The following is a 23,546-nucleotide window of genomic DNA, read 5'->3' as shown; positions in this document are numbered from 1 at the left end:
TCATTGTTTCTGCAATAGAGTAAGACTTTAAGTGCCCTAGAGGGTAATGTAAGAAATATGTTTTTAATATATTTTTATGAAACGCTGTAACAAATTTTTTTTATTTTTTTTATTTCAGACAATCTCTTTCACTTTCCACAAGAAATCACTATGATATATTCTCACCCAAGGGGATACAACAACATATGGAGGTTAGGTAATTTTTACTCGTATTTTTCATATACATTTTTTCACTTATTTTTTGAGATTCTACGCTTGTGATGTCAAGGGATGGCCATTAGATTTTTGTTTAACCCCTTAGTGACAGAGCCAATTTGGTACTTAATGACCGAACCAAATTTTACAATTCTGACCACTGTCACTTTATGAGGTTATAACTCTGGAACGCTTTAACGGATCCCGCTGATTCTGAGAATGCTTTTTCATGACATATTGTACTTCATGTTCGTGGTAACATTTCTTCTATATATTAATTGCAATTATTTATGAAAAAAACGGAAATATGGTGAAAATATTTAAAATTTTGCAATTTTCAAACTTTGTATTTTCATGCCCTTAAATCAGAGAGATGTGTCACAAAAAATAGTTAATAAATAACATTTCCCACATGTCTACTTTACATCAGCACAATTTTGGAAACAAATTTTTTTTTTGTTAGGGAGTTATAAGGGTTAAAATTTGACCAGCGATTTCTCATTTTTACAACACCATTGTTTTTTAGCGACCACATCACATTTGAAGTCATTTTGAGGGGTCTATATGATAGAAAATAACCTAGTGTGACACCATTCTAAAAACAGCACCCCTCAAGGTTCTCAAAACCACATTCAAGAAGTTTATTAACCCTTTACGTGCTTCACAGGAACTGAAACAATGTGGAAGGAAAAAATGAACATTTAACTTTTTTTGCAAACATTTTACTTCAGAACCATTTTTTTTTTATTTTCACAAGTGTAAAAACAGAAATGTAACCATAAATTTTGTTGTGCAATTTCTCCTGAATACGCCGATACCCCATATGTGGGGGTAAACCACTGTTTGGGTGCACCGCAGAGCTTGGAAGAGAAGGAGTGCTGCTTTACTTTTTCAATGTAGAATAGGCTGGAATTGAGATCAGACGCCATGTCGCGTTTGGAGAGCCCCTGATGTGCATAAACAGTGGAAACCCCTCACAAGTGACACCATTTTGGAAACTAGACCTTTTAAGGAACTTCTCTAGATGTGTGGTGAGCACTTTAAACCCCAAGTGCTTCCCAGAAATTTATAAAATAGAGCCTTTTTTTCCTCAAAAATGATTTTTAGCCTGCAATTTTTTATTTTCTCAAGGGTAACAGGAGACATTGGACCCCAAAATCTGTTGACCAGTTTGTCCTGAGTACGCTGATACCCCATATGTGGGGGGGGGGGGCAGGGGCACTGTTTGGGCACCCATCAGGGCTCGGAAGGGAAGGAGCGCCGCCAGGATTGCAGACTTTGATGGGATGGTCTGCGGGCGTCATGTTGCATTTGCAGAGCTCCTGATGTACCTAAACAGTAGAAACCCCCCACAAGTGACCCGAGTTTGGAAACTAGACCCCCCCCAAAGAGCTCATTTAGATGTGTGGTGAGCACTATGAACCCCCAACTGCTTCACAGAAGTTTATAATGTAGAGCCACGAAAATAAAAAAATAATTTTTTCCACAAAAATAATCTTTTCACCCCCAAATGTTTACTTTCGCAAGGGTAACAGAAAAAATTGGACTGCAAAATTTATTGTGCAATTTATGCTGAGTAGGCCGATACCCCATATGTGGGCGTAAACCACTGTTTGCGCGCATGGCAGAGCTCGGAAGGGAAGGAGCGCTGTTTTGGAATGCAGACTTTGATAGAATGGTCTGCGGGCGTTATGTTGCATTTGCAGAGACCCTGATGTACCTTAACAGTAGAAATCCCCACAAGTGACCCCATTTTGGAAACTAGACCCCCCAAGGAACTTATCTAGATGTGTGGTGAGAACTTTGAATGCCCAAGTGCTTCACAGAAGTTTATAATGCAGAGTCGTGAAAATTTTTCCCACAAAAAAGATTTTTTAGCCCCCAAGTTTTTATTTTCACAAAGGTAACAGGAGAAATTGGACCCCAAAAGTGGTTGTCCAATTTATCCTGAGTACGCTGATGCCCCATATGTGGGGGAAAACCACTGTTTGGGCGTACGGCAGAGCTCAGAAGGGAGGGCGCACCATTTGACTTTTTGAGCGCAAAATTGGCTGTCGTGTTTGGAGACCCCCTGATGTACCTAAACAGTGGAAACCCCCCAATTCTAACTCCAAACCTAACCCCAACACACCCCTAACCCTAATCCCAACCCGATCCATAATCTTAATCACAACCCTAACGATAAACACAACCCTAACGATAATCACAACCCTAACCCCAAAACAACCCTAATCTCAACACTAACCATAACCCTAATCAAAACCCTAAATCCAACACACCCCTAATCCTAATCTCAACCCTAACCTCAAACCTAACCCTAATCCCAATACACCCTTAACCCTAATCTCAACCCTAACCTTAACCCTAATCCCAAACCTAACCCTAATGCCAACCCTAATCCAAACCCTAGCCCTAACTTTAGCCCCAACCCTAGCCCTAACTTTAGCCCCAATCCTACCCTAGCCCTAAATTTAGCCCCTACCCTAACCCTAGTCCTAACCCTAAATTTAGCCCCAATCCTAACCCTAGCCCTAAATTTAGCCCCAACCCTAACCATAGCCCTAACCCTAAATTTAGCCCCAACCCTAACCAGAAGTTTAGCTCCAACCCTAAAGCTACTTTCACACTTGCGTCTCATGGCATCCGTCGCAATCCGTCGTTTTGGACAAAAAACGGATCCTGCAAATGTGCCCGCAGGATGCGTTTTTTGCCCATAAACTTGAATTGTCGACGGATCGCGACGGATGGCCACACGTTGTGTTCGTCGTGCACTGGATCCGATGTGTTTTGGCGGACCATCATCACAAAAAATGTTCAATGTAACATTTTTTGCACGTCGCGTCCGCCATTTCCGACCGCGCATGTGCGGCCGTAACTCCGCCCCCTCCTCCCCAGGACATAGACTGGGCAGCGGATGCATTGAAAACTGCATCCGCTGACCCACGTTTTGCACAATTTTCACAACGTGCATCGGTACGCATTGCGACGGCCCCGTACAGACGCAAGTGTAAAAGAAGCCTAGCCCTAACCCTAGATTTAGCCCTAACCCTAAATTTAGCCCCAACCCTAACCCTAAATTTAGCCCCAACCACAACCCTAAGTTTAGCCCCAACCACAACCCTAATTTTAGCCCCAACTCCTCTGGCTGCCAGCCGGCAGATCATGGTGGGGATACTGCGCATGCGCCCACCATTTTCTTACCGGATGAAGAAGCCGGCTGGCAAGAAGGGACACAGGAGGATCCAGGGACACCGGTAAGTATAACAGGGTCCCCGAATCCCCCTTTATTTCTCTGTCCTCTGATGTGCGGTCACATCAGAGGACAGAGAATAACATACCGCTTTTTTTTTTTTTGCGGTCGCCGGTAAACAGTTAATTACCGGCGATCGCAAAACAGGGGTCGGTAAAAACCGACCCCGATCATGTTCTTTGGGGTCTCGGCTACCCCCGGCAGCCAAGACCCAAAAGATCTTTCGGGTGCCGAAACAAGATGGCCGGGCCCATCGGGAGCCACGATGAGCACCGGGGGAGACAGGTGAGTATCGGGGGGCAATCGGGGACCCCATTTCTCTGTCCTCTGATGTTCGATCACATCGGAGGACAGAGAAATTAAATGGGAATCACGGTTTGGTTTTTTTTGCGACCGCCGGTAAACGGTTAATTACCGGCAATCGCAACTCGGGGGTCGGTAAAAAACCCCCAAATCATGTTCTCTGGGGTCTCGGCTACCCCCGGTAACTGAGACCCCAGAGAAAATCCGACTCTGGGGGCGCTATTCACTTTTTCCACAGCGCCGTTAATTAATGGCGCTGTGGTTTAAGTACCCTTAACTGCCCGCCGTTAAAAGGCGTATCGGCGGTCGTTAAGGGGTTAATAAGGGTTTAGGTAAATGAGCTGGACGTTATAAATACACCTATAAACTTTGATTGAGACACCTTGATCTTGGCGGATTGAGATGCCTCCCAAGGATGCCATTGATTGCAGGAGGCGGCCTGAATAAGGCACCGTCAGGTATACCAGGGTGTTTGAAAAAAAATGTTGTCCTAAGGCTCATACAATGAACCCTTATACCCACGGATAATTTATTATATGATAACTCTAAAGGTTATTACCTTGAGAAGGAATAATAGTGAGCATTACTAAGAAAAGTTTCTATTATATGCCTAATCCAAAATGGCGTTGATACATCTCAAGTTATGATGTGCGCTTGAAGAGATAAAGATATACCTATTGAAGGAATAATAGTAAGCGTAACCTCATCCAAGATGGCACTGGCACGTCTGAAGTGACGAAGTGCGCAAGCGCCGGATGAAAAAATGAAACACTGAACAACATTGGCCGGAAGCGCATGCTGACGTAATGACACACTAACACATGCGCAGTGCATTTCATTACACACTGAATATGGTGAAATTAGCGTCCTCCATGTGGTTTGTTGTAAGTTGGTGAGTCTTTGTGTACGTATTTAAACACAGCCGTATTCATTTAATGATGATAAACAAATTATTATTTTTGGCACTTAATTTTCGAGCACCTTATGCATAGGGCACTTTTATGAATTGTTCCAATATATTGCACAATGAAATTATGTAAAAGTTTTTATACTGTAAGCTATTTAGCTATTTTTTGCACTTTATGAAATTATGAGCAATTAATGTACCGTATGTATTTATACATTGTATTAGATTCACTGCTTGAGAAAGGCTCAGTATGAGCTGAAACATCGCCTCCATGTGGGTCTGAGGAGTGCTGCCTTCTTTTTTTCATCTTTATAGATATATCCATCTATCTATAGATATAGATATATCTATCTATAGATAGATACATCTATAGATAGATACATCTATAGATAGATACATCTATAGATAGATACATCTATAGATCTATCTATCGATCTATCTATAGATGTATCTATCTATCTATAGATCTACAATACCAAGCCCGATGTTTAGTAATAAACATAATAAAATGGTACATAAAGGGTTAAATAAAGACCCACACACAAAATCTGCATTAGGCCAGGGTCCCACTTGTGAGAAAGTCGGATGAGTCTCGCAACTCAATACTCGGAACTGCCACCGGCACTCGGGACCGGAGCGTTCAGCTGCATAGAAATACATGCAGCCGCACACTCCGGTCCGACTGCCGGCGTCAGTGCCGGGTATTGATGCAAGAGACTCGTTCGATTTTCTCACAAGTGTGACCCCGGCCTTAAACACAATATTGGTTTAATTTATAAAAAAAATTGAAGAAAAAAAACCCGTCGTGGGCTCCCGCACAATTTTCTGCACCAGAGATGGAAAGCCAGCAACTAGGGGCCGATGTTTATAGCCTGGGAAGGGGTTAATACCCATGGATCTTCCTGTGCTATGAATATCAGCCCGTAGCTGTATATTTAGCCTTTACTGGCTATTAAAATAGGGGGACCCCCCTAAAAAAAAAAAAAAAGATGTGGGATCCCCCTATAATTAATAGCCAAAAAAGGCTATGCAGACAGCTGTGGGCTGATATTCATAGCCTAAAAAGTGATCATGGATATTGCCTCACATCCCCCCCCCCCGGGCTGCAAACGCCAGCACACAGCCGCCCCAGAAATTGCACATATGGAGTAATAGTCGGGGGTTGATGCCAGTGTGGTGACATCAAGCCGGCTTAGTAATGGAAGGGCGTCACTAAGATATTTATCCATTACTAGTGTCCTATAGTTGTGAAAGGGTTAAATAAACACATAGCCAGAATTAATAATTTAAATGAAATAAAACACTACACAGTTTTGCCATCTTTATTTTTCTGCCAATCCATGCAACGCCCTCTATCTCTTGCAAAAAAATAAAAAAATAATAAACCAACACAAATACTCCCTGGTTCGACGCAGTCCATTTAATAACGTCCCACAACGATCTCGCCTATAGAGCAGTCACATCAGGATGCAGGGTTATTTAAAGATCCCTTAGAAAGATCGAATGTGGGTATTATCAGCGGGGACATTAAAATCGGTCATAGCGGCAACTGCCAGGTCGCTCATGATTAGAAAACCAGCTAAAGGACAATGCTCCCCGAGACTTCACCTTGGCCACACTCCGGGTGATGAAAGGAGCAGAAGTCTTCCCATGAGATGCCTCGGCGGACTCCTTGTCAATGGCATTGTCCAACTCAGGACACAGAGCCATCCGGTTAAAATGCTGTTTGGGAGACATACAGGCGAAGTTGTGCGCTCTATCGTGCAAAGGAGAATATTTATTTGGCAAACTCCTGAATTACATCCTTGAGAAGGCAAAAAAATAAGAAGAAGGGGTTCCCAAGACTCCCATTTTCACCCTTCATCCTTGAACAAATTCAACCGAAAGAGGGTCTTCAGAGTGCAAGAAAGGTGGGATGATCGATCCATAAGAATTTCAACTCTGCTCCAAGCATTAACATAATCCCTTATGTTGTATCCGATCGTCTATGATTTGAAGTAATATTGCCAATTTACATAAATCTTACAAGACACCAAATCCTAATCAGTAGATTGTAATGATGGAGGCATTTATAAACTACCACAGGTTGACATCAAGGGGCTTTATAGATGCTGAGGACGCAGAGGAAGTCCACAAAGACCCTGGTTCAGTTGCAACGGAGTACTAACTTGGAAGTCGGACCAAAGTCCTGCAAATCTTTTTACTAAACTTTAGGCTGCTTTCACACATCAGGTTTTTTCTTTCAGGCACAATCCGGCAGTTTCAGGCACAATCCAGATCTGTTTTTTTATTACGCCGGATCCGTTTTTTTTCCCCAAAGAGTTGTATTAGCGCCGGATTGTGCCTGAAAGACATGCGTTTCATCTTTGTGCCGGATCCGTCCCGTCAGGCTTTTTTGCCAGACACAAAAAACGTCACCTGCAACGTTTTTTGTGTCCGGCGAAAAAGCCTGAAGGGACCTTTCCGGCAATAAACGCATGGAACAGAAGTGTGAATGAACGTTTCTGGTGACCGAATCCGTTTTTTACACATTGAGCATGCCCAGAAGTCAGTCAGTCAGTCAGTCTCTCTCTCCTCCCACCAGGAAATCAAAAACCAATGCGCAGTATAGAGAGCTGGATGCAGCTAAAAAACGGATCCGGTGCATCAGTTTTTCACAATTTACGCCGGATCCGTTTTTTAGCAAATTTGCCGGATTTAGCCTGAAACCAAAAACCTGATGTGTGAAAGCAGCCTTAGCCATATCAACTATATTATACATTAAGCACCAATATGAAATGAATGAAATATCGTATATTCTAAATAAAAAACATAACCCATGTGTATTTTAGGATACATTCACTTTAGCAACACTATAGATTTTGTGTATAGGATATTTCCTTAATAATGTCTAAAATTTAATACCTGCATGTTGAGGGATGCTCTCTGAATGTCTGGAAATGTTAAATTTGCTAATTGTTTCCGCCTGATCTTTGCCATCAATTAATTCTGAAATGGTCTGTAAAACCAGAAAAGGGTCATATAATAAATTAAAGCTCTTAAACTAATTAAATCGATATGTGTTACAAACTGGCAGCATATTAGGTGCAAAAAAATTTGATAAATTTAAACTTATCATTCCTCTGCGTCTTGATGACTTTATAGACACCTGATAGCAAGTAACGGCGTAAAATGGAAAACAGTATCAATGTTGCAGCATTGACAACCTTTTTTAGGCTAAGCTCAAACTAGGCATTTTTGCTGCACTTTTTATATGTGTTTTTATGATAATTTGCAGCTGCTATCATGTTTTGCAGATTTTTTTGTGCCAAAACCAGATTCTATGGAATAGGACTTTTTTTTTCCAACACTCAACTTTATCAGCAAGAGAAATCTAGCATGCCAAAACCGCCGCAAAAGACGCACAAAAAACCCCACACAAAAACTCTTCGAAAAATGCAAGAAAAAACAAGGAAAACATGTTTTTTTTCTGCACCTTCTTTCCTACCAAGAGATTAGATTTTGCTGCAGAAAAACCGTTGAAAAACACCCAGTGTAAACTTACCCTTATTCTTTTCTGGACAACGTATGAAACAAATGAAAAACAAACAGACCGCTAATAATTTTTGCAGGCAAACTGGAGAACCAGTAAAAAAAAACAACAGCCATGTTTCTTTGGAAAAATGTAAAGTCCTGTATGTTTACAGACTGTCCAGCAATTTCCAGGCAGTTGCTGTCTACAACTTCTTTAGGCTACGTTCACATTAGCGTTGCGCGCCGGCGACGCAATGCACGACGCGCAAAAAACGCGCGCAAAAACGCTGCGTTTTGCGACGCGTGCGTCGTTTTTTGACGAAAATCGGACGCACGAAAAATGCAACTTGTTGCATTTTCTTGCGTCCGACGCTAGCGTCGGAAACGACGCACGTGTCGAAAAACGCAACCAAAAAAACGCACGCATCCCCTATGTTAAACATAGGGGCGCGTCGTCGCTGCGTCGCCGACGCAACAGCGACGCACATTAGCGGAACGCTAATGTGAACGTAGCCTTACATACATTCTATATATTGCACTAAACAGTACATACCGTACATTTTTTTTCTCCTCTTCATTATATTGAAATCATCAGATTATATACCATTGTGTACTCACAATTGCTCATCTTGCCCCTTTTACCCAGATAATTCTTCCATTTACCATTCGGTCTATTAAATCACATGAATACAAACGGACTTAGGCTACTTTCACACATCAGGTTTTTTGTGTCAGGCTAAATCTGGCTGTTCTACCCTGTATGCACACATGGATTTTTCCTCTCTGAACCCTGTTCACACAGGTTATATACAGATGATCAGGTTTTTAAATACATCAGATAGGGATTGCATACATTAGTTAGGACTGCTCTGATAAGGGTATACCGTGAAGATTGGTAGAGCAGCTTAGTATACATTTTTTGCAAAAAACGTATCAACCAAATACCCTGTTTTTTACATCTTTTACTAGCACTTGCGGATTACTGCAACATTTTTTCAAACTGAGTGTTTTTGGTTTTACTATTCTCTTTTGTGTCTTCAGGTTTCTTGGTGGTGTGTGAACATGATCATACAGACTTGTTCACTGTGCAAGTAGCCCATGTGTTCCTGTTTCCATAATTGTTCTCTTGTGTCTACAAGACTGGGGAGTTCCACCACTCCTCTTGGGCTATCTGCACAAAAGCTGTTCTACCCTGTATGCACACATGGATTTTTCCTCTCTGAACCCTGTTCACACAGGTTATATACAGATGATCAGGTTTTTAAATACATCAGATAGGGATTGCATACATTAGTTAGGACTGCTCTGATAAGGGTATACCGTGAAGATTGGTAGAGCAGCTTAGTATACATTTTTTGCAAAAACGTATCAACCAAATACCCTGTTTTTTACATCTTTTACTAGCACTTGCGGATTACTGCAACATTTTTTCAAACTGAGTGTTTTTGGTTTTACTATTCTCTTTTGTGTCTTCATAAATCTGGCTAATGTTGTAAAAAACGGATCCGACTTTTTTTGCGAAAAACTGATGCACTAGATCCGTTTTTTAGCCGGATTCGGTCCTCCTTAATAAATCTCAATGATTTGCATGGAAAATACTGCGAAAACCTGATCAGGACGCCGGATTCTTCTTTCACACCTCCGTTTCATCTGTTTTTGGCCGATTCCGTCACTGTGCGATTTTTTCCGCTTTACAAAAAACGTTGCAGTGGACGTTTTGTCCGTCCGTCGGAAAAGACTATTTGAACGGATCCAGAAAAAAAACGGATGAAACGTGTGGCCATCAGGCACAATCCGGCGCTAATACAACTCTGTGGGGAAATAAACCGGATCCGGCGTAAAAAAACGTATCTTTTTTTTTAAATTGCCGGATTGAGCCTGAAACAAAAAGCCTGATGTGTGAAAGTAGCCTAACAAGAAGTGGGAACAGGTTATTAGGAAAACTGAAGCTGATCAGTGGGATGATATTGTTTTGTCGGTCCCGCAGTTGTCCACTAATGAGACTATCACAGTTGTATTTACTGCACTATGTTTATAGAACTCCCAAATTTCTGCATAAGACAGTGGCGAGACCGGATGACTTGTGCCCAAGATGTGGGGTGGCTCCAGCGGATATTATGCACATGTTTTGGGCTTGTGGTGCAATTGGGAACTTCTGGAACCATACCTTAAAATTATATTAATAATGTGTTTATATTTAACCCCTTAATGACCACCAATACATCTTTTTACTGACGTGAGATATAAGAGAATAGCCTCCCCATACAGGTGACAATCCAGCAGCTGTCGGCTGTACACTATAGCTGACAACTTGCTGCATCAGCCACAATGAGTGTTGGCACCGTCCATATCTGCTTAACCCCTTAGTTGCGGCTGTCAAAAGTGACATCATATAAACGGTTAATAGAGTGTGGGGTGTGGGCTCTTCCGCTTTAATCTAGTCGACACTCAGATCATGATTGTGTGGTCCTGATGTTTGACATGGCAATTCATGGCCAAATAATGGCCTTAGAGTTTGCCGGCTATAGCGGCCGGTTCAGAAGTTACCGACATTTAGGTGATAAAAATACACTTTTCATTTTTGTCATGCCACTTTGCATTAATTCCTGAAATTCCCCAAAGTCACTTCAAACCTGGATAGGTCCCTCAAAAAATACATTTTGAAAATTTCCTTCAAAAAATAAAAAATTACTACTACATTTTTAAACCTCCTAAAAAGCTAACAAAATAAAATAACATTTTAAAAATGGTGCTGATGTAAGGCAGACATGTTGGAACTTATTTATTAATGCTTTTCTGTGGTGTGGCTATCTGGATTAAAGGGATAATCATTCACAGTTTGAAAATTACAATTTTTTTTTCATTGTCAAATTTCTGATATTTTTTACAAATAAACACAAAACATATCGACCTAAATATACCATCATCATAAATTATAATGTGTCACAAAAAATCAAATCTCAAAATCACTGGGGTTTGTTAAAGCATTCCAGAGTTATCACCACAAAGTGATATTGGTCAGAATTTTAAAAAATTGGCCTGGTCACTAAAGGGTTAAGATTCATAAACAACCTGTAGTGTGCATTCTAGGTTCTGTTGACGGTGTAATTGAGAATGAGAATGTAAGGGTGGCACTTAAGAGGATTCTGGGTGGATAATAAACCACCAAGAATCAGAATTTATGGAAAAAATGTTTTTGCTTATACGTCTGGAGGAAGGGGTATACAGAAAACAGAGGGTTATGCACAGATATCATAAAATATGGGAAGTTTGGAGAAATTATGTCTATTATCCTTATTGGGCTGAACTATGTGTAATACAATGTATGATCCCTCTCCTACTGTGGCATCCGCTATACGAAAGTGCATGAATTAAAGTTGCATAATCAGTTACGAGTCTGATTTACGAGGGTGCAAAATAATGTTATTTTGGTACAATTTTTTTTACGCTTTCCTTCATTATTTTCTGTATCTGTTGACTGTAATGATGGTCTGTCTTATGTATAATGTAGGGATTGTATAATGTCCAGGGATGAGAAAAGGGGGTGGGGGAGTATTTGTTTGTATTTGTTGTATTGTTAAAAACAAAACCTTAATAAAAAGTTATCTGATGAAAAAAAGCTGACTAGCTGAATCCTTCTAAGCAATTTGTAGAAACAGGATTTCAATTTTCTCTGCCCAAGTTAAGAGCCACTGCAAAACACCAGGACAGGGGGAGCGGAGCAGCTGGGTCAAGAACGGAATGATAAATGCAGGTACACATCACTTCCTGTTTCTACAAAGAGAATAATTAACTAGACATAAAAGGCAAAAAAGCAATTGCAAGTACACAGTGCTATATAATATGATGACTGCAATATATTAAGGCTACTTTCACACTAGCGTCGTTCTGAAGAAAAAACGCATCCTGCAAAGTTGCCTGCAGGATGCATTTTTTCTCCATAGACTTTCATTAGCGACAGATTGCCACACGTTGCATCCGCCGTGCGACGTGTTTTTTTGTCCGTCGGGACAAAAAAACGTTGCTTGCAACGTTTTTTTGTCCGTCAGGTCCGCTTTTTCCGACTGCGTATGCACGGCCGGAACTCCACCCCCTCCTCCCCGGACCTTACAATGGGGCAGCGGATGCATTGTAAAACTGCATCCGCTGCCCCGTTGTGATTTACTTCACAGCATGCGTCGGTACATCGGCCCGACGCGCTGCGATGGGCCAGTACCGACACTAGTGTGAAAGTAGCCTAAGAGGATACAAATTTTGATGGGAGGAGTGCTTCTTTAACACATGATAGATAACAATTTACACATCAGTTCACAGCAAAAAAAAAAAAGTTAAAATATGTGACACAAAGCTAGAAAAACAAAATAGTTTTGTTTAGATATTCTAGAATGTATTTAAAGCATTTATGTTTAACCCCTTCATTTTTCCGTGTTCGTTTTTCACTCCCCTCCTTCCCAGAGCCATAACTTTTTTATTTTTCCGTCAATTTGGCCATGTGAGGGCTTATTTTTTGCGGGACGAGTTGTACTTTTAAACGATATCATTGGTTTTAGCATGTCGTGTACTAAAAAACGGGAAAAAAATTCCAAGTGCGGTGAAATTGCAAAAAAAGTGCAGTCCCACACTTGTTTTTTGTTTGGCTTTTTTCCTAGGTTCACTAAATGCTTAAACTGACTTGACATTATGATTCTCCAGGTCAGTACGAGTTCGTAGACACCTAACATGACTAGGTTATTTTTTATCTAAGTGGTGAAAAAAAATTCCAAACTTTGCTAAAAAAAAAAAAAAAAATTGCGCCATTTTCTGATACTCGTAGCGTCTCCATTTTTCGTGATCTGGTGTCGGTTGAGGGCTTATTTTTTGCGTGCCGAGATGACGTTTTTAATGATAGCATTTTGGTGCAGATACGTTCTTTTGATCGCCCGTTATTGCATTTTAATGCAATGTCGCGGCGACCAAAAAAACGTAATTCTGGTGTTTCTAATTTTTTTCCCGCTACGCTGTTTAGCGATCAGGTTAATGCTTTTTTTTAATTGATAGATCGGGCGATTCTGAGCGCAGCGATACCAAATATGTGTAGATTTGATATTTTTTTTATTGATTTATTTTGATTGGGGCGAAAGGGGGGTGATTTAAACTTTTATATTTTTTTTATTTTTTTAACATTTTTTTCAACTTTTTTTTTTTTTACTTTTGCCATGCTTCAATAGAAGCAGGCACAACGCGATCGCCTCTGCTACATAGCAGCGATCTGGTGATCGCTGCTATGTAGCAGAAATGGAGGTGTGTTGTGAGCGCCGACCACAGGGTGGCGCTCACAGCCACTGGCGATCAGTAACCATAGAGGTCTCAAGGACCTCTATGGTTACAATGGAGACGCATCGCCGACCCCCGATCATGTGACGGGGGTCGGCGATGACGTCATTTCCGGCAGCCCGGCCGGAAGCGGTAGTTAAATGCCGCTGTCTGCGTTTGACAGCGGCATTTAACTAGTTAATAGGTGCGGGCAGATCGCGATTCTGCCCGCGCCTATTACGGGCACATGTCAGCTGTTCAAAACAGCTGACATGTCCCGGCTTTGGTGCGGGCTCACCGCGGAGCCCTGCATCAAAGCAGGGGATCTGACCTCGGACGTACTATCCCGTTTAAGGTCAGATAGGGGTTAATATTGAAACCCCTCAAAATCCACAGTTCTCCACACAAAAAACTATACTTCATAATAGTGGTAAAATTTCTTTGATATTACATGCGTTTATTTGTGAAAAAAATCAGAAATTTGGTGGAAATTTTCAACATTTTGGAGTTTTCAAACTTTTAATTATTATGACCTTAAATCAGTTATGTCACACAAAATAGTTAATAAACATTTCCCACATGTCTACTTTACATAAACACAATTTTTTAAACAATTTTCTTTTTTGTTAGAAGGTGTGACGAATGCACAGGGGAAGGGGTGTGTCGACTTCACTCACCTCTGGGGAGGGGAGAGAAAGACCCAGCAGGGATCAGTTCTCTGATACCACCACTTGCCCAGGTCAGTCAGGGAACTGCACCGAGGGCAAATAGTCACTGGAAAGGCTTCCCTTATAGGTACGAGTTATTGAGGCGCTCCCAATAAGGGGGAATATACCGTATTTTTCGGACTACAAGACGCACCGGACCATAAGACGCACCCCAAATTTGGGGTGAAAATTGCAGAAAAAAGATTTTTTATAAGATGGGGGTCCGTCTTATTGTCCGAATGTACAGTATCTTACCTGAGGGCTGGCGGTGGCAGAGCAGGGTCACAGGAGGCATGGTGTCTGCAGAGGTGGGGTGATGCGGTGTGGCGTGCACCTGAGCAGGGTCCCTTCCTGCTTAGGTGGGCGATGCCACGGCCTGATGTCCATGGGAGGGTTGCAGCAGTGATTACCGGCAGAGGTGCTGGGATGAGGAGGTGCTGGGATGAGGAGGCGCTGGGATGAGGAGGCGCAGTGAGAGGTATGGCGTGAGAGGGGTCCCTTTCCCCGGTGAGGTGATGCAGCAGCCCGGTAAGCAGCAGAGCTGGGTGAATCCTGTTGTTATCGGTGGGGACAGCCATCTTCCTGAAGCCGCACGTGCGCAGATGAAGCGCTCTGCTTCCCGGGGCTTCAGGAAAATGGCCGCGGGAGGCCGCGCGTGCGCAGATGGAGATCGCGGCGGCCATTTTCCTGAAGCCCCGGGAAGCAGAGCGCTTCATCTGTGCACGCGCAGCTTCAGGAAGATGGCCGCCCCCACCGATAACAACAGGATTCACCCGGCTCTGCTGCTTACCGGGCTGCTGCATCACCTCACCGGAGAAAGGGACCCCGCTTACTGCTCCTCCTCATCCCCGCACCTCTGCCGCCATGGTAAGCCTGCATTGCGACTATTAGACGCACCCCCAATTTTCCCCCCTTTTTTGGGGGGGAAAAAGTGCGTCTTGTAGTCCGAAAAATACGGTACATCACTAGTTCAAGATGGGGACATATATGTAAACCTCCCGGAGGTCGCTGTCAGGGCTCCTCATTAACAGTACGGTATGCTGCCATCAGTTCCTTGTTCGATATAAGCCCCGTCCGACAGCAGGCTTATGTCGGGTCAAAAAGCAACCCGGGTAGCGTATAATAACCATATGAGCGTGCAGACGTGGGGATTCATGAATCGAGATAAAAGAGCAGCCCAAGATTAATTTCATATTTAATAGCCGAAAGACGCACTATAAATATACAGGTATATATTTACAAGAACAGGTATGCAAGTATACAGTCAAGAGTGTAGTACAAAGGTAAGGTACAGATAGATTGCAATTATTTTATGTATCATGTGACCACAGGGAGGCGCTGATGGATCACAGGTCCAAATCTTTGTTACATGATTCTCTGGCCTCGTCAGCTAACGGGCCTCTTGCCAGTAGAAAAACTGAGTCCAAAATTAAGAGCTGCCTATTATCCCCTAGGCTGCCCCCTCCCACACGCTCCACCAGCCCCTGGGCTGGGCAGCCTCCCTCCTCCCATATCTGAGAGTATGGTTTTCCAGGAAGAACTGTGGATGTCCATAACTTTCTGACTGAAGCTCTAGATAGAACGGCTGTGGCACCACTGGATTCTGCTGGATTTTATCTGTTCAGGGAGAACAAACATGCCTACTGTATGTCATTCCTGGTAGCTATGCTTTGTAGCTCAATAACGCAACGTTCTACAGGTGGCTGTGGGTACGGAGTGTCAGGGAAGGAATGCAGATTCCGATTATGTGCTTTGCTAGGCTCAGAGATATTGTATTCTGTTATTATAGGTCATTTTCCAGATTCAATATCTCAGAGCCCTGTGCTGGCCTGGGATCTGTAGTGCCATGTCAGTCTGAGCCAAACAAAGAGCCAGTTGACTCCTAGCTGCACAAGAGTTCACACCCTTGTGGGAATTGGTAATAGGGACCACATCACATTTGAAGTGACTGATGGATCTGTATGTCAGGAAACACCCAAAAGTGACACCTCAAGGTGCTCAAAGCCCTATTCAAGAAGCTTATTAACCCTTCAGGGGCTTCACTGCAACTGAAGCAATGTGGAAGAAAAAAATGATCATTTCACTTTTGACAAAAATTTTACTTTAGACCCCATTTTTTTAATTTTTACAAGGGTAATAGGAGAAAATGGACCCCAAAATTAGTTGTGCAATATCTCCTGAGCATGCCGATACTCCATATAACTACCGTTTTAACGCACGGCAGGGCTCAGAAGGGAAGGAGCTCCATTTGACACTTTGAATGCTAAATTTGCTGGAATCATTAACGGACGCCAAGCCATGTCTGGTGAGCCCCTGATGTGCCTACAGAATGGAAACCCCCACACAAGTCACCCCATTTTGGAAACTAGACCCCTCGAGAAATTTATCTAGATGTGTGGCGAGCAACTTAAACCCACAGGTGCTTCATAGAATTTTACAATGTTAATCTGTGAAAGTTGAAAAAAAATATATATTTTTCCCACAAAAATGCTGTTTTAGCCCCAAATTTTTAATGTTCCCAAGAATAGGAGAAAATGGACCCCATACACAGATACGCCATATGAGGTCAAAAACTACTTTTGAGGAACAGCGCAAAGATCACAAAAGAAGAAGAGCCATATTGGAGTTCAGATTTTGCTGGACAGGTTTGAGAGTGCCATGTCACACTGGCAGAGCCCCTGAAGTGCTAGAAGAGCAGAACCCCCAAAAGTGACCCCATTTTACACACTACACTTCTCAATGAATTCATCTAGGGGTGCAGTGATCATATTGACATCACAGGTGCATCACAGAATTTTATTCCACTAGGCAGTGAAGAAAAAATAATTACATTTTTACCACAAAAATTTTGTTTTAGCCCCAGATTTTATATTTTCACACTGGAGAATGGGTAAAAATGGCACCAAAATGTGTCCCACAATTTCTACTGAATGTAAAAATACCCCATATGTAGCTGTATAGTACTGCTTAGCCATACAGAGAGACTCTGCAGGGACAGGGCATTTTTTGCCTCCTGGAGCGCAGATTTTCCAAGAATAGTTTGCGGATTCCATATACAGAGCCCATAAGTGCTACAATTAACAGTAAAAAGAAAGCATTTGCACTACTAAAGCAGGATGGCACCATTGAAGCTCTAAAAAACTATAGGGAGAAAAATACTTTATCTAAAAAACTAATTAAAGCTGCCAAAAAGGAAACAGAGAAGCACATTGCTAAGGAGAGTAAACCTAATCCCAAACTGTTCTTCAACTATATCAATAGTAAAAGAATAAAAACTGAAAATGTAGGCCCCTTAAAAAATAGTGAGGAAAGAATGGTTGTAGATGACGAGGAAAAAGCTAACATATTAAACACCTTCTTCTCCACGGTATTCACGGTGGAAAATGAAATGCTAGGTGAAATCCCAAGAAACAATGAAAACCCTATATTAAGAGTCACCAATCTAACCCAAGAAGAGGTGCGAAACCGGCTAAATAAGATTAAAATAGATAAATCTCCGGGTCCGGATGGCATACACCCACGAGTACTAAGAGAACTAAGTAATGTAATAGATAAACCATTATTTCTTATTTTTAGTGACTCTATAGCGACAGGGTCTGTTCCGCAGGACTGGCGCATAGCAAATGTGGTGCCAATATTCAAAAAGGGCTCTAAAAGTGAACCTGGAAATTATAGGCCAGTAAGTCTAACCTCTATTGTTGGTAAAATATTTGAAGGGTTTCTGAGGGATGTTATTCTGGATTATCTCAATGAGAATAACTGTTTAACTCCATATCAGCATGGGTTTATGAGAAATCGCTCCTGTCAAACCAATCTAATCAGTTTTTATGAAGAGGTAAGCTATAGACTGGACCACGGTGAGTCATTGGATGTGGTATATCTAGATTTTCCAAAGCGTTTGATACCGTGCCGCACAAGAGGTTGGTACACAAAATGAGAATGCTTGGTCTGGGGGAAAATGTGTGTAAATGGGTTAGTAACTGGCTTAGTGATAGAAAGCAGAGGGTGGTTATAAATGGTATAGTCTCTAACTGGGTCGCTGTGACCAGTGGGGTACCGCAGGGGTCAGTATTGGGACCTGTTCTCTTCAACATATTCATTAATGATCTGGTAGAAGGTTTACACAGTAAAATATCGATATTTGCAGATGATACAAAACTATGTAAAGCAGTTAATACAAGAGAAGATAGTATTCTGCTACAGATGGATCTGGATAAGTTGGAAACTTGGGCTGAAAGGTGGCAGATGAGGTTTAACAATGATAAATGTAAGGTTATACACATGGGAAGAGGGAATCAATATCACCATTACACACTGAACGGGAAACCACTGGGTAAATCTGACAGGGAGAAGGACTTGGGGATCCTAGTTAATGATAAACTTACCTGGAGCAGCCAGTGCCAGGCAGCAGCTGCCAAGGCAAACAGGATCATGGGGTGCATTAAAAGAGGTCTGGATACACATGATGAGAGCATTATACTGCCTCTGTACAAATCCCTAGTTAGACCGCACATGGAGTACTGTGTCCAGTTTTGGGCACCGGTGCTCAGGAAGGATATAATGGAACTAGAGAGAGTACAAAGGAGGGCAACAAAATTAATAAAGGGGATGGGAGAACTACAATACCCAGATAGATTAGCGAAATTAGGATTATTTAGTCTAGAAAAAAGACGACTGAGGGGCGATCTAATAACCATGTATAAGTATATAAGGGGACAATACAAATATCTCGCTGAGGATCTGTTTATACCAAGGAAGGTGACGGGCACAAGGGGGCATTCTTTGCGTCTGGAGGAGAGAAGGTTTTTCCACCAACATAGAAGAGGATTCTTTACTGTTAGGGCAGTGAGAATCTGGAATTGCTTGCCTGAGGAGGTGGTGATGGCGAACTCAGTCGAGGGGTTCAAGAGAGGCCTGGATGTCTTCCTGGAGCAGAACAATATTGTATCATACAATTATTAGGTTCTGTAGAAGGACGTAGATCTGGGGATTTATTATGATGGAATATAGGCTGAACTGGATGGACAAATGTCTTTTTTCGGCCTTACTAACTATGTTACTATGTTACTATGTTACAAAATCAGATCCCCCTCAAGTGACCCCATTTTGGAAATTATACCTACGGTATTTGGGAATTTATCTACAGGTGTAGTTATAATTTTAACTCCGTGTGTGTTTTCCAGAAACAAGCATGCATGGTCTGTATCATGCGGCCTATGTATTTTTTTTGTTGCGGATCTTTTTACATTTAGAATTATTATTAGTATTACTTTTATTTTCATTATTGATTTTCCTTTTAATGAGGAGATTATTGTCATTTCACTTTTTAGTCATGTTTTTGATGGTTAGGCTAAGGAGGGGTTAATGGTTTTCAGATCACTTCCTGTTCACTTGTTATATATAAGCTATCTGCTTTTAATGTTCTTTCATCACCTGATGAAGGCGGCATTCAGCCTCCAAAACGCGTTGTGTGTTCAGCATTTTAATAAAGGTTTGTACCTTTTTTAACCTTCTGTCCTTATCTTTATGTCCAGCGCTCCACCTGACCACATATTCTTTCCTTCAGGTTCCCTTTAATAGCCTTTTTGCAAACTATTCATTAGAGCACAGCTGCAAGAGAATGGCTAATAAAATGCATAGTATCATTTTTCTATGCCATATTGCCATATATACTAATCGCTGACAACTGGTTCAATAGGCGCCTCTGGACAGTGCTCTGCCTCCTGTATCCCTGCAATGTCCTTCCTTTACTTACAAGCATGATGTTATCCACACGGTCTGTTGTGCCCGTGCAAGTCTTGTTCCCTACTGTGCATTCAATACAGTTAAACAGACTATTTAGATTGTAGATGACATAGGAAACATCAGACGTAATTAATAAAAGCAGGAAAGATGGCAATTGCATAGACAAATATTCTTTTCAGATGTACCAAACAGTCTGAAGGGGGCTGCAGAAGAGAAAATAACTGCAGTAAGCACAGGGCTTGGACTCCAGAGTAGTGATGGGCAAAGCCCCCGATGTTCGGGATCGGCGGGTTCGAATTTTTAAAGTTCGAGTTCCGGGCCGGAGATGACTTGAACTTGCATCCGAACCCCAAACTCGGACTTTACATATATGGAATGGAGGTGGGGGAGCTGTAAAAAAAGCAGAAAATTAATAATAAAAATTATAATTATACTTACCTGTCCAGCGACACGTCCTCCCATCCAGCTGTCTCCCGGCCGCATCTGCTTCCGGGGCCACTCATTAACTGCCGGCAGTACTCACTGCACTTGGCAGTCTTCGGCTATTTCTGGCTGTGTTCGTGCGGTGACGTGACCACAAGAACACTGCCGGAAAAGGCCAAAGACTGCCGAGTACATTGAATACCGGCTGAAGACAATGTGCGGCCCCGGTAGCAGATGCGGCCGCGTTGCTAGACAGGTAAGTATAATTATAATGTTTATTATTAAATTTTCTACCATTTTTTTTACAGCCTGAACTGGACCCGAACTGTAAAACGGGTTTCCCATGGAAATCAATGTTCAGGACCGTGTGACCGAACACTATGTGTCCGGTACGGTCCCAGACTTTACAGTTCGGGTTTGACCATCCCTACTGCAGAGGTCTGGGGTATAGCTAAAGACTCCATTGGACCGTAACGTGCTACTATAACCCCTTTAGTCTTTTTGCTTTGAACAGGAAGCATCTCTACAGCTCGTCACTTAGAAAGTGACTTATCTTGACAGGGTCACATCCCGCACTATGATTTCAAAGATGGCTTTATGTTATGCCCCAAAGAAGGGACTGCTTTAGGACATCCCATGGTTCCGGTGTCTCTAGTGACATAACAAAAACAGACGATTTATATTACTTAACCCGCCCAGTGACTGGCAGTGTTCGTCATTGGACGCCTCTCCCTGTTTGGTGTGGGCTCCGGTGATGAGCCAACATCCTTTCCAGCACATGACAGCTGATCTGATCAGCAGACATGTGCCCCTAAAAGCTGCGGGTGGAATCGCAATCTACCCACGGTTGGTAACATGTTAAATGCCGCTGTCAAACTCTGACAGCGGCATGTAACATGCACGCGCATAAAGCGCATAATTACCTCCTCCAATCGGCGCCCGTGTCACATAACTGTGGGTCGCCAATGGGTTGACATGACAACTTGGGGTCAGCAGGAGATCCCTGTGGTTGTCATAGACGGATAGCTATGAGCGCCGCCCAGCAGTCGGTGCGCATAGCAAGTGAGCATATCTGCTACATAGAGTAGGGCTGCAGCTCTGCTCTATGTAGCACAAGTGATCGGATGATGGTAGCTTCTAGTCTCCCATGGGGACTATTGAAGCAAGTAAAAAAAAAAGTTTTAAAAAATATAAAAGTTCAAATCACCCCCACCCCTTTTGACCCATTCAAAATAAAACAAAAAAATCAAATATACACATATTTGGTATCGTCGCATTTAGAATCGCCCAATTTATCAATATATAAAAAGAATTAATCCAATCGGTAAATGGCGTAGTGAGAAAAAAATCAAAACTCCAGAATTACGGGTTTTTTTGGTCAGTGCATTAAAGGGCGATCAAAATATCGTATGTACACCAAAATGGTATCAATAAAAACGTCAGATCAGAGCACAGAAAATAAGCCCTCACCCGGCCTCAGATACCTTAAAATGGACACTATGGTTCTCGGAAAATGGCAACATTTTTATTTTTATTTATTTTTTACAAACTTTGGAATTTTTTTTTTCACACCACAAATAAAAAAGAACCTAGACATGTTTGGTGTCTGTAAACTCGGAATGACCTGGAGAATCATAATCGCAGGACAGTTTTGGCATTTATTATTATTATTATTTATTGTTATAGCGCCATTTATTCCATGGCGCTTTACATGTGAGGAGGGGTATACATAATAAAAACAAGTACAATAATCTTAAACAATACAAGTCATGAATGGTACAGGAGGAATGAGGACCCTGCCCGCGAAGGCTCACAATCTACAAGGGATGGGTGAGAATACAGTAGGTGAGGGTAGAGATGGTCATGCAGCGGTTTGGTCGATCGGTGGTTACTGCAGGTTGTAGGCTTGTCTGAAGAGGTGGGTCTTCAGGTTCTTTTTGAAGGTTTCGATGGTAGGCGAGAGTCTGATGTGTAGTGGTAGAGGGTTCCAGAGTAGGGGTGATACGCGAGAGAAATCTTGTATACGATTGTGGGAAGAGGAGATAAGAGGAGTAGAGAAGGAGATCTTGTGAGGATCGGAGGTTGCGGGTAGGTAAGTACCGGGAGACGAGGTCACAGATGTATGGAGGAGACAGGTTGTGGATAGCTTTGTACGTCGTGGCTAGGGTTTTGTAGTGGAGTCTCTGGGCAATGGGGAGCCAGTGAAGGGATTGACAGAGGGGAGAGGCCAGGGAATAGCGGGGGGACAGGTGGATTAGTCGGGCAGCAGAGTTTAGAATAGATTGGAGGGGTGCGAGAGTGTTAGAGGGGAGGCCACAGAGCAGGAGGTTGCAGTAGTCAAAGCGAGAGATGATGAGGGCATGGACTAGGGTTTTTGCAGATTCATGGTTGAGGAATGAACGGATTCGTGAAATATTTTTGAGTTGAAAGCGGCAGGAAGTGGAAAGGGCTTGGATATGTGGTTTGAAGGAGAGATCAGCGTCAAGGATTACCCCGAGGCAGCGAGCTTGTGGGACTGGGGAGAGTGGGCAGCCATTTACTGTAATGGATAGGTTCGTTGGGGGGGATCGCGTGAGATGGGGGAAAGATGATGAATTCTGTTTTGTCCATGTTAAGTTTTAGAAATCTAGTGGAGAAGAAGGATGAAATAGCAGACAGACATTGAGGGATTCTGGTTAGAAGGGAGGTGATATCTGGTCCAGAGATGTAGATCTGTGTGTCGTCAGCGTAGAGGTGATACTGAAAGCCATGAGATTCTATGAGCTGTCCCAGGCCAAAGGTGTAAATGGAGAAGAGCAAGGGCCCAAGGACTGAACCTTGTGGGACTCCGACAGATAGAGGGCGAGGTGAGGAGGTGGTGTGTGAGTGGGAGACGCTGAATGTCCGGTCTGTTAGGTATGATGAGATCCAGGATAGGGCCAAGTCTGCGATGCCAAGGGATGAGAGGGTTTGTAATAATAGGGAATGGTCCACTGTGTCAAAGGCAGCCGACAGGTCGAGGAGGACAGAGTAGTGTCGCTTGCTCTTGGCGGTTAAGAGGTCATTGGTGACTTTAGTTAGGGCAGTTTCGGTGGAATGGTGTGACCGGAAGCCAGATTGTAGGCGGTCAAGGAGGGAGCAAGAAGAGAGATGGGAGGACAGTTCAAGGTAAATGTGTTGTTCCAGTAGTTTGGAGGCATAGGGGAGAAGTGATATAGGGCGATAGCTAGAT

The 23,546-nt window shown here is 42.6% G+C and overlaps 1 protein-coding gene across 7 annotated transcripts in view; it reads right to left on the bottom strand.

Moving 5' to 3' along the window:
• LOC138642413 (uncharacterized) overlaps positions 1-23,546 on the bottom strand; it is a 347,309-nt gene that overhangs the window by 78,209 nt on the left and 245,554 nt on the right. For all 7 annotated transcript variants that reach the window (XM_069730557.1, XM_069730558.1, XM_069730555.1 and 4 more), the window contains one exon: positions 7,560-7,653. In XM_069730557.1, the coding sequence (XP_069586658.1) occupies positions 7,560-7,653 (94 nt within the window). The remainder of the gene's footprint in view (positions 1-7,559; positions 7,654-23,546) is intronic.

The sequence above is a fragment of the Ranitomeya imitator genome, chromosome 6 (genome assembly GCF_032444005.1).
Source record: "Ranitomeya imitator isolate aRanImi1 chromosome 6, aRanImi1.pri, whole genome shotgun sequence".
Classification (NCBI taxonomy): domain Eukaryota; kingdom Metazoa; phylum Chordata; class Amphibia; order Anura; family Dendrobatidae; genus Ranitomeya; species Ranitomeya imitator.
This window is presented reverse-complemented; position numbering and strand designations above follow the sequence as displayed.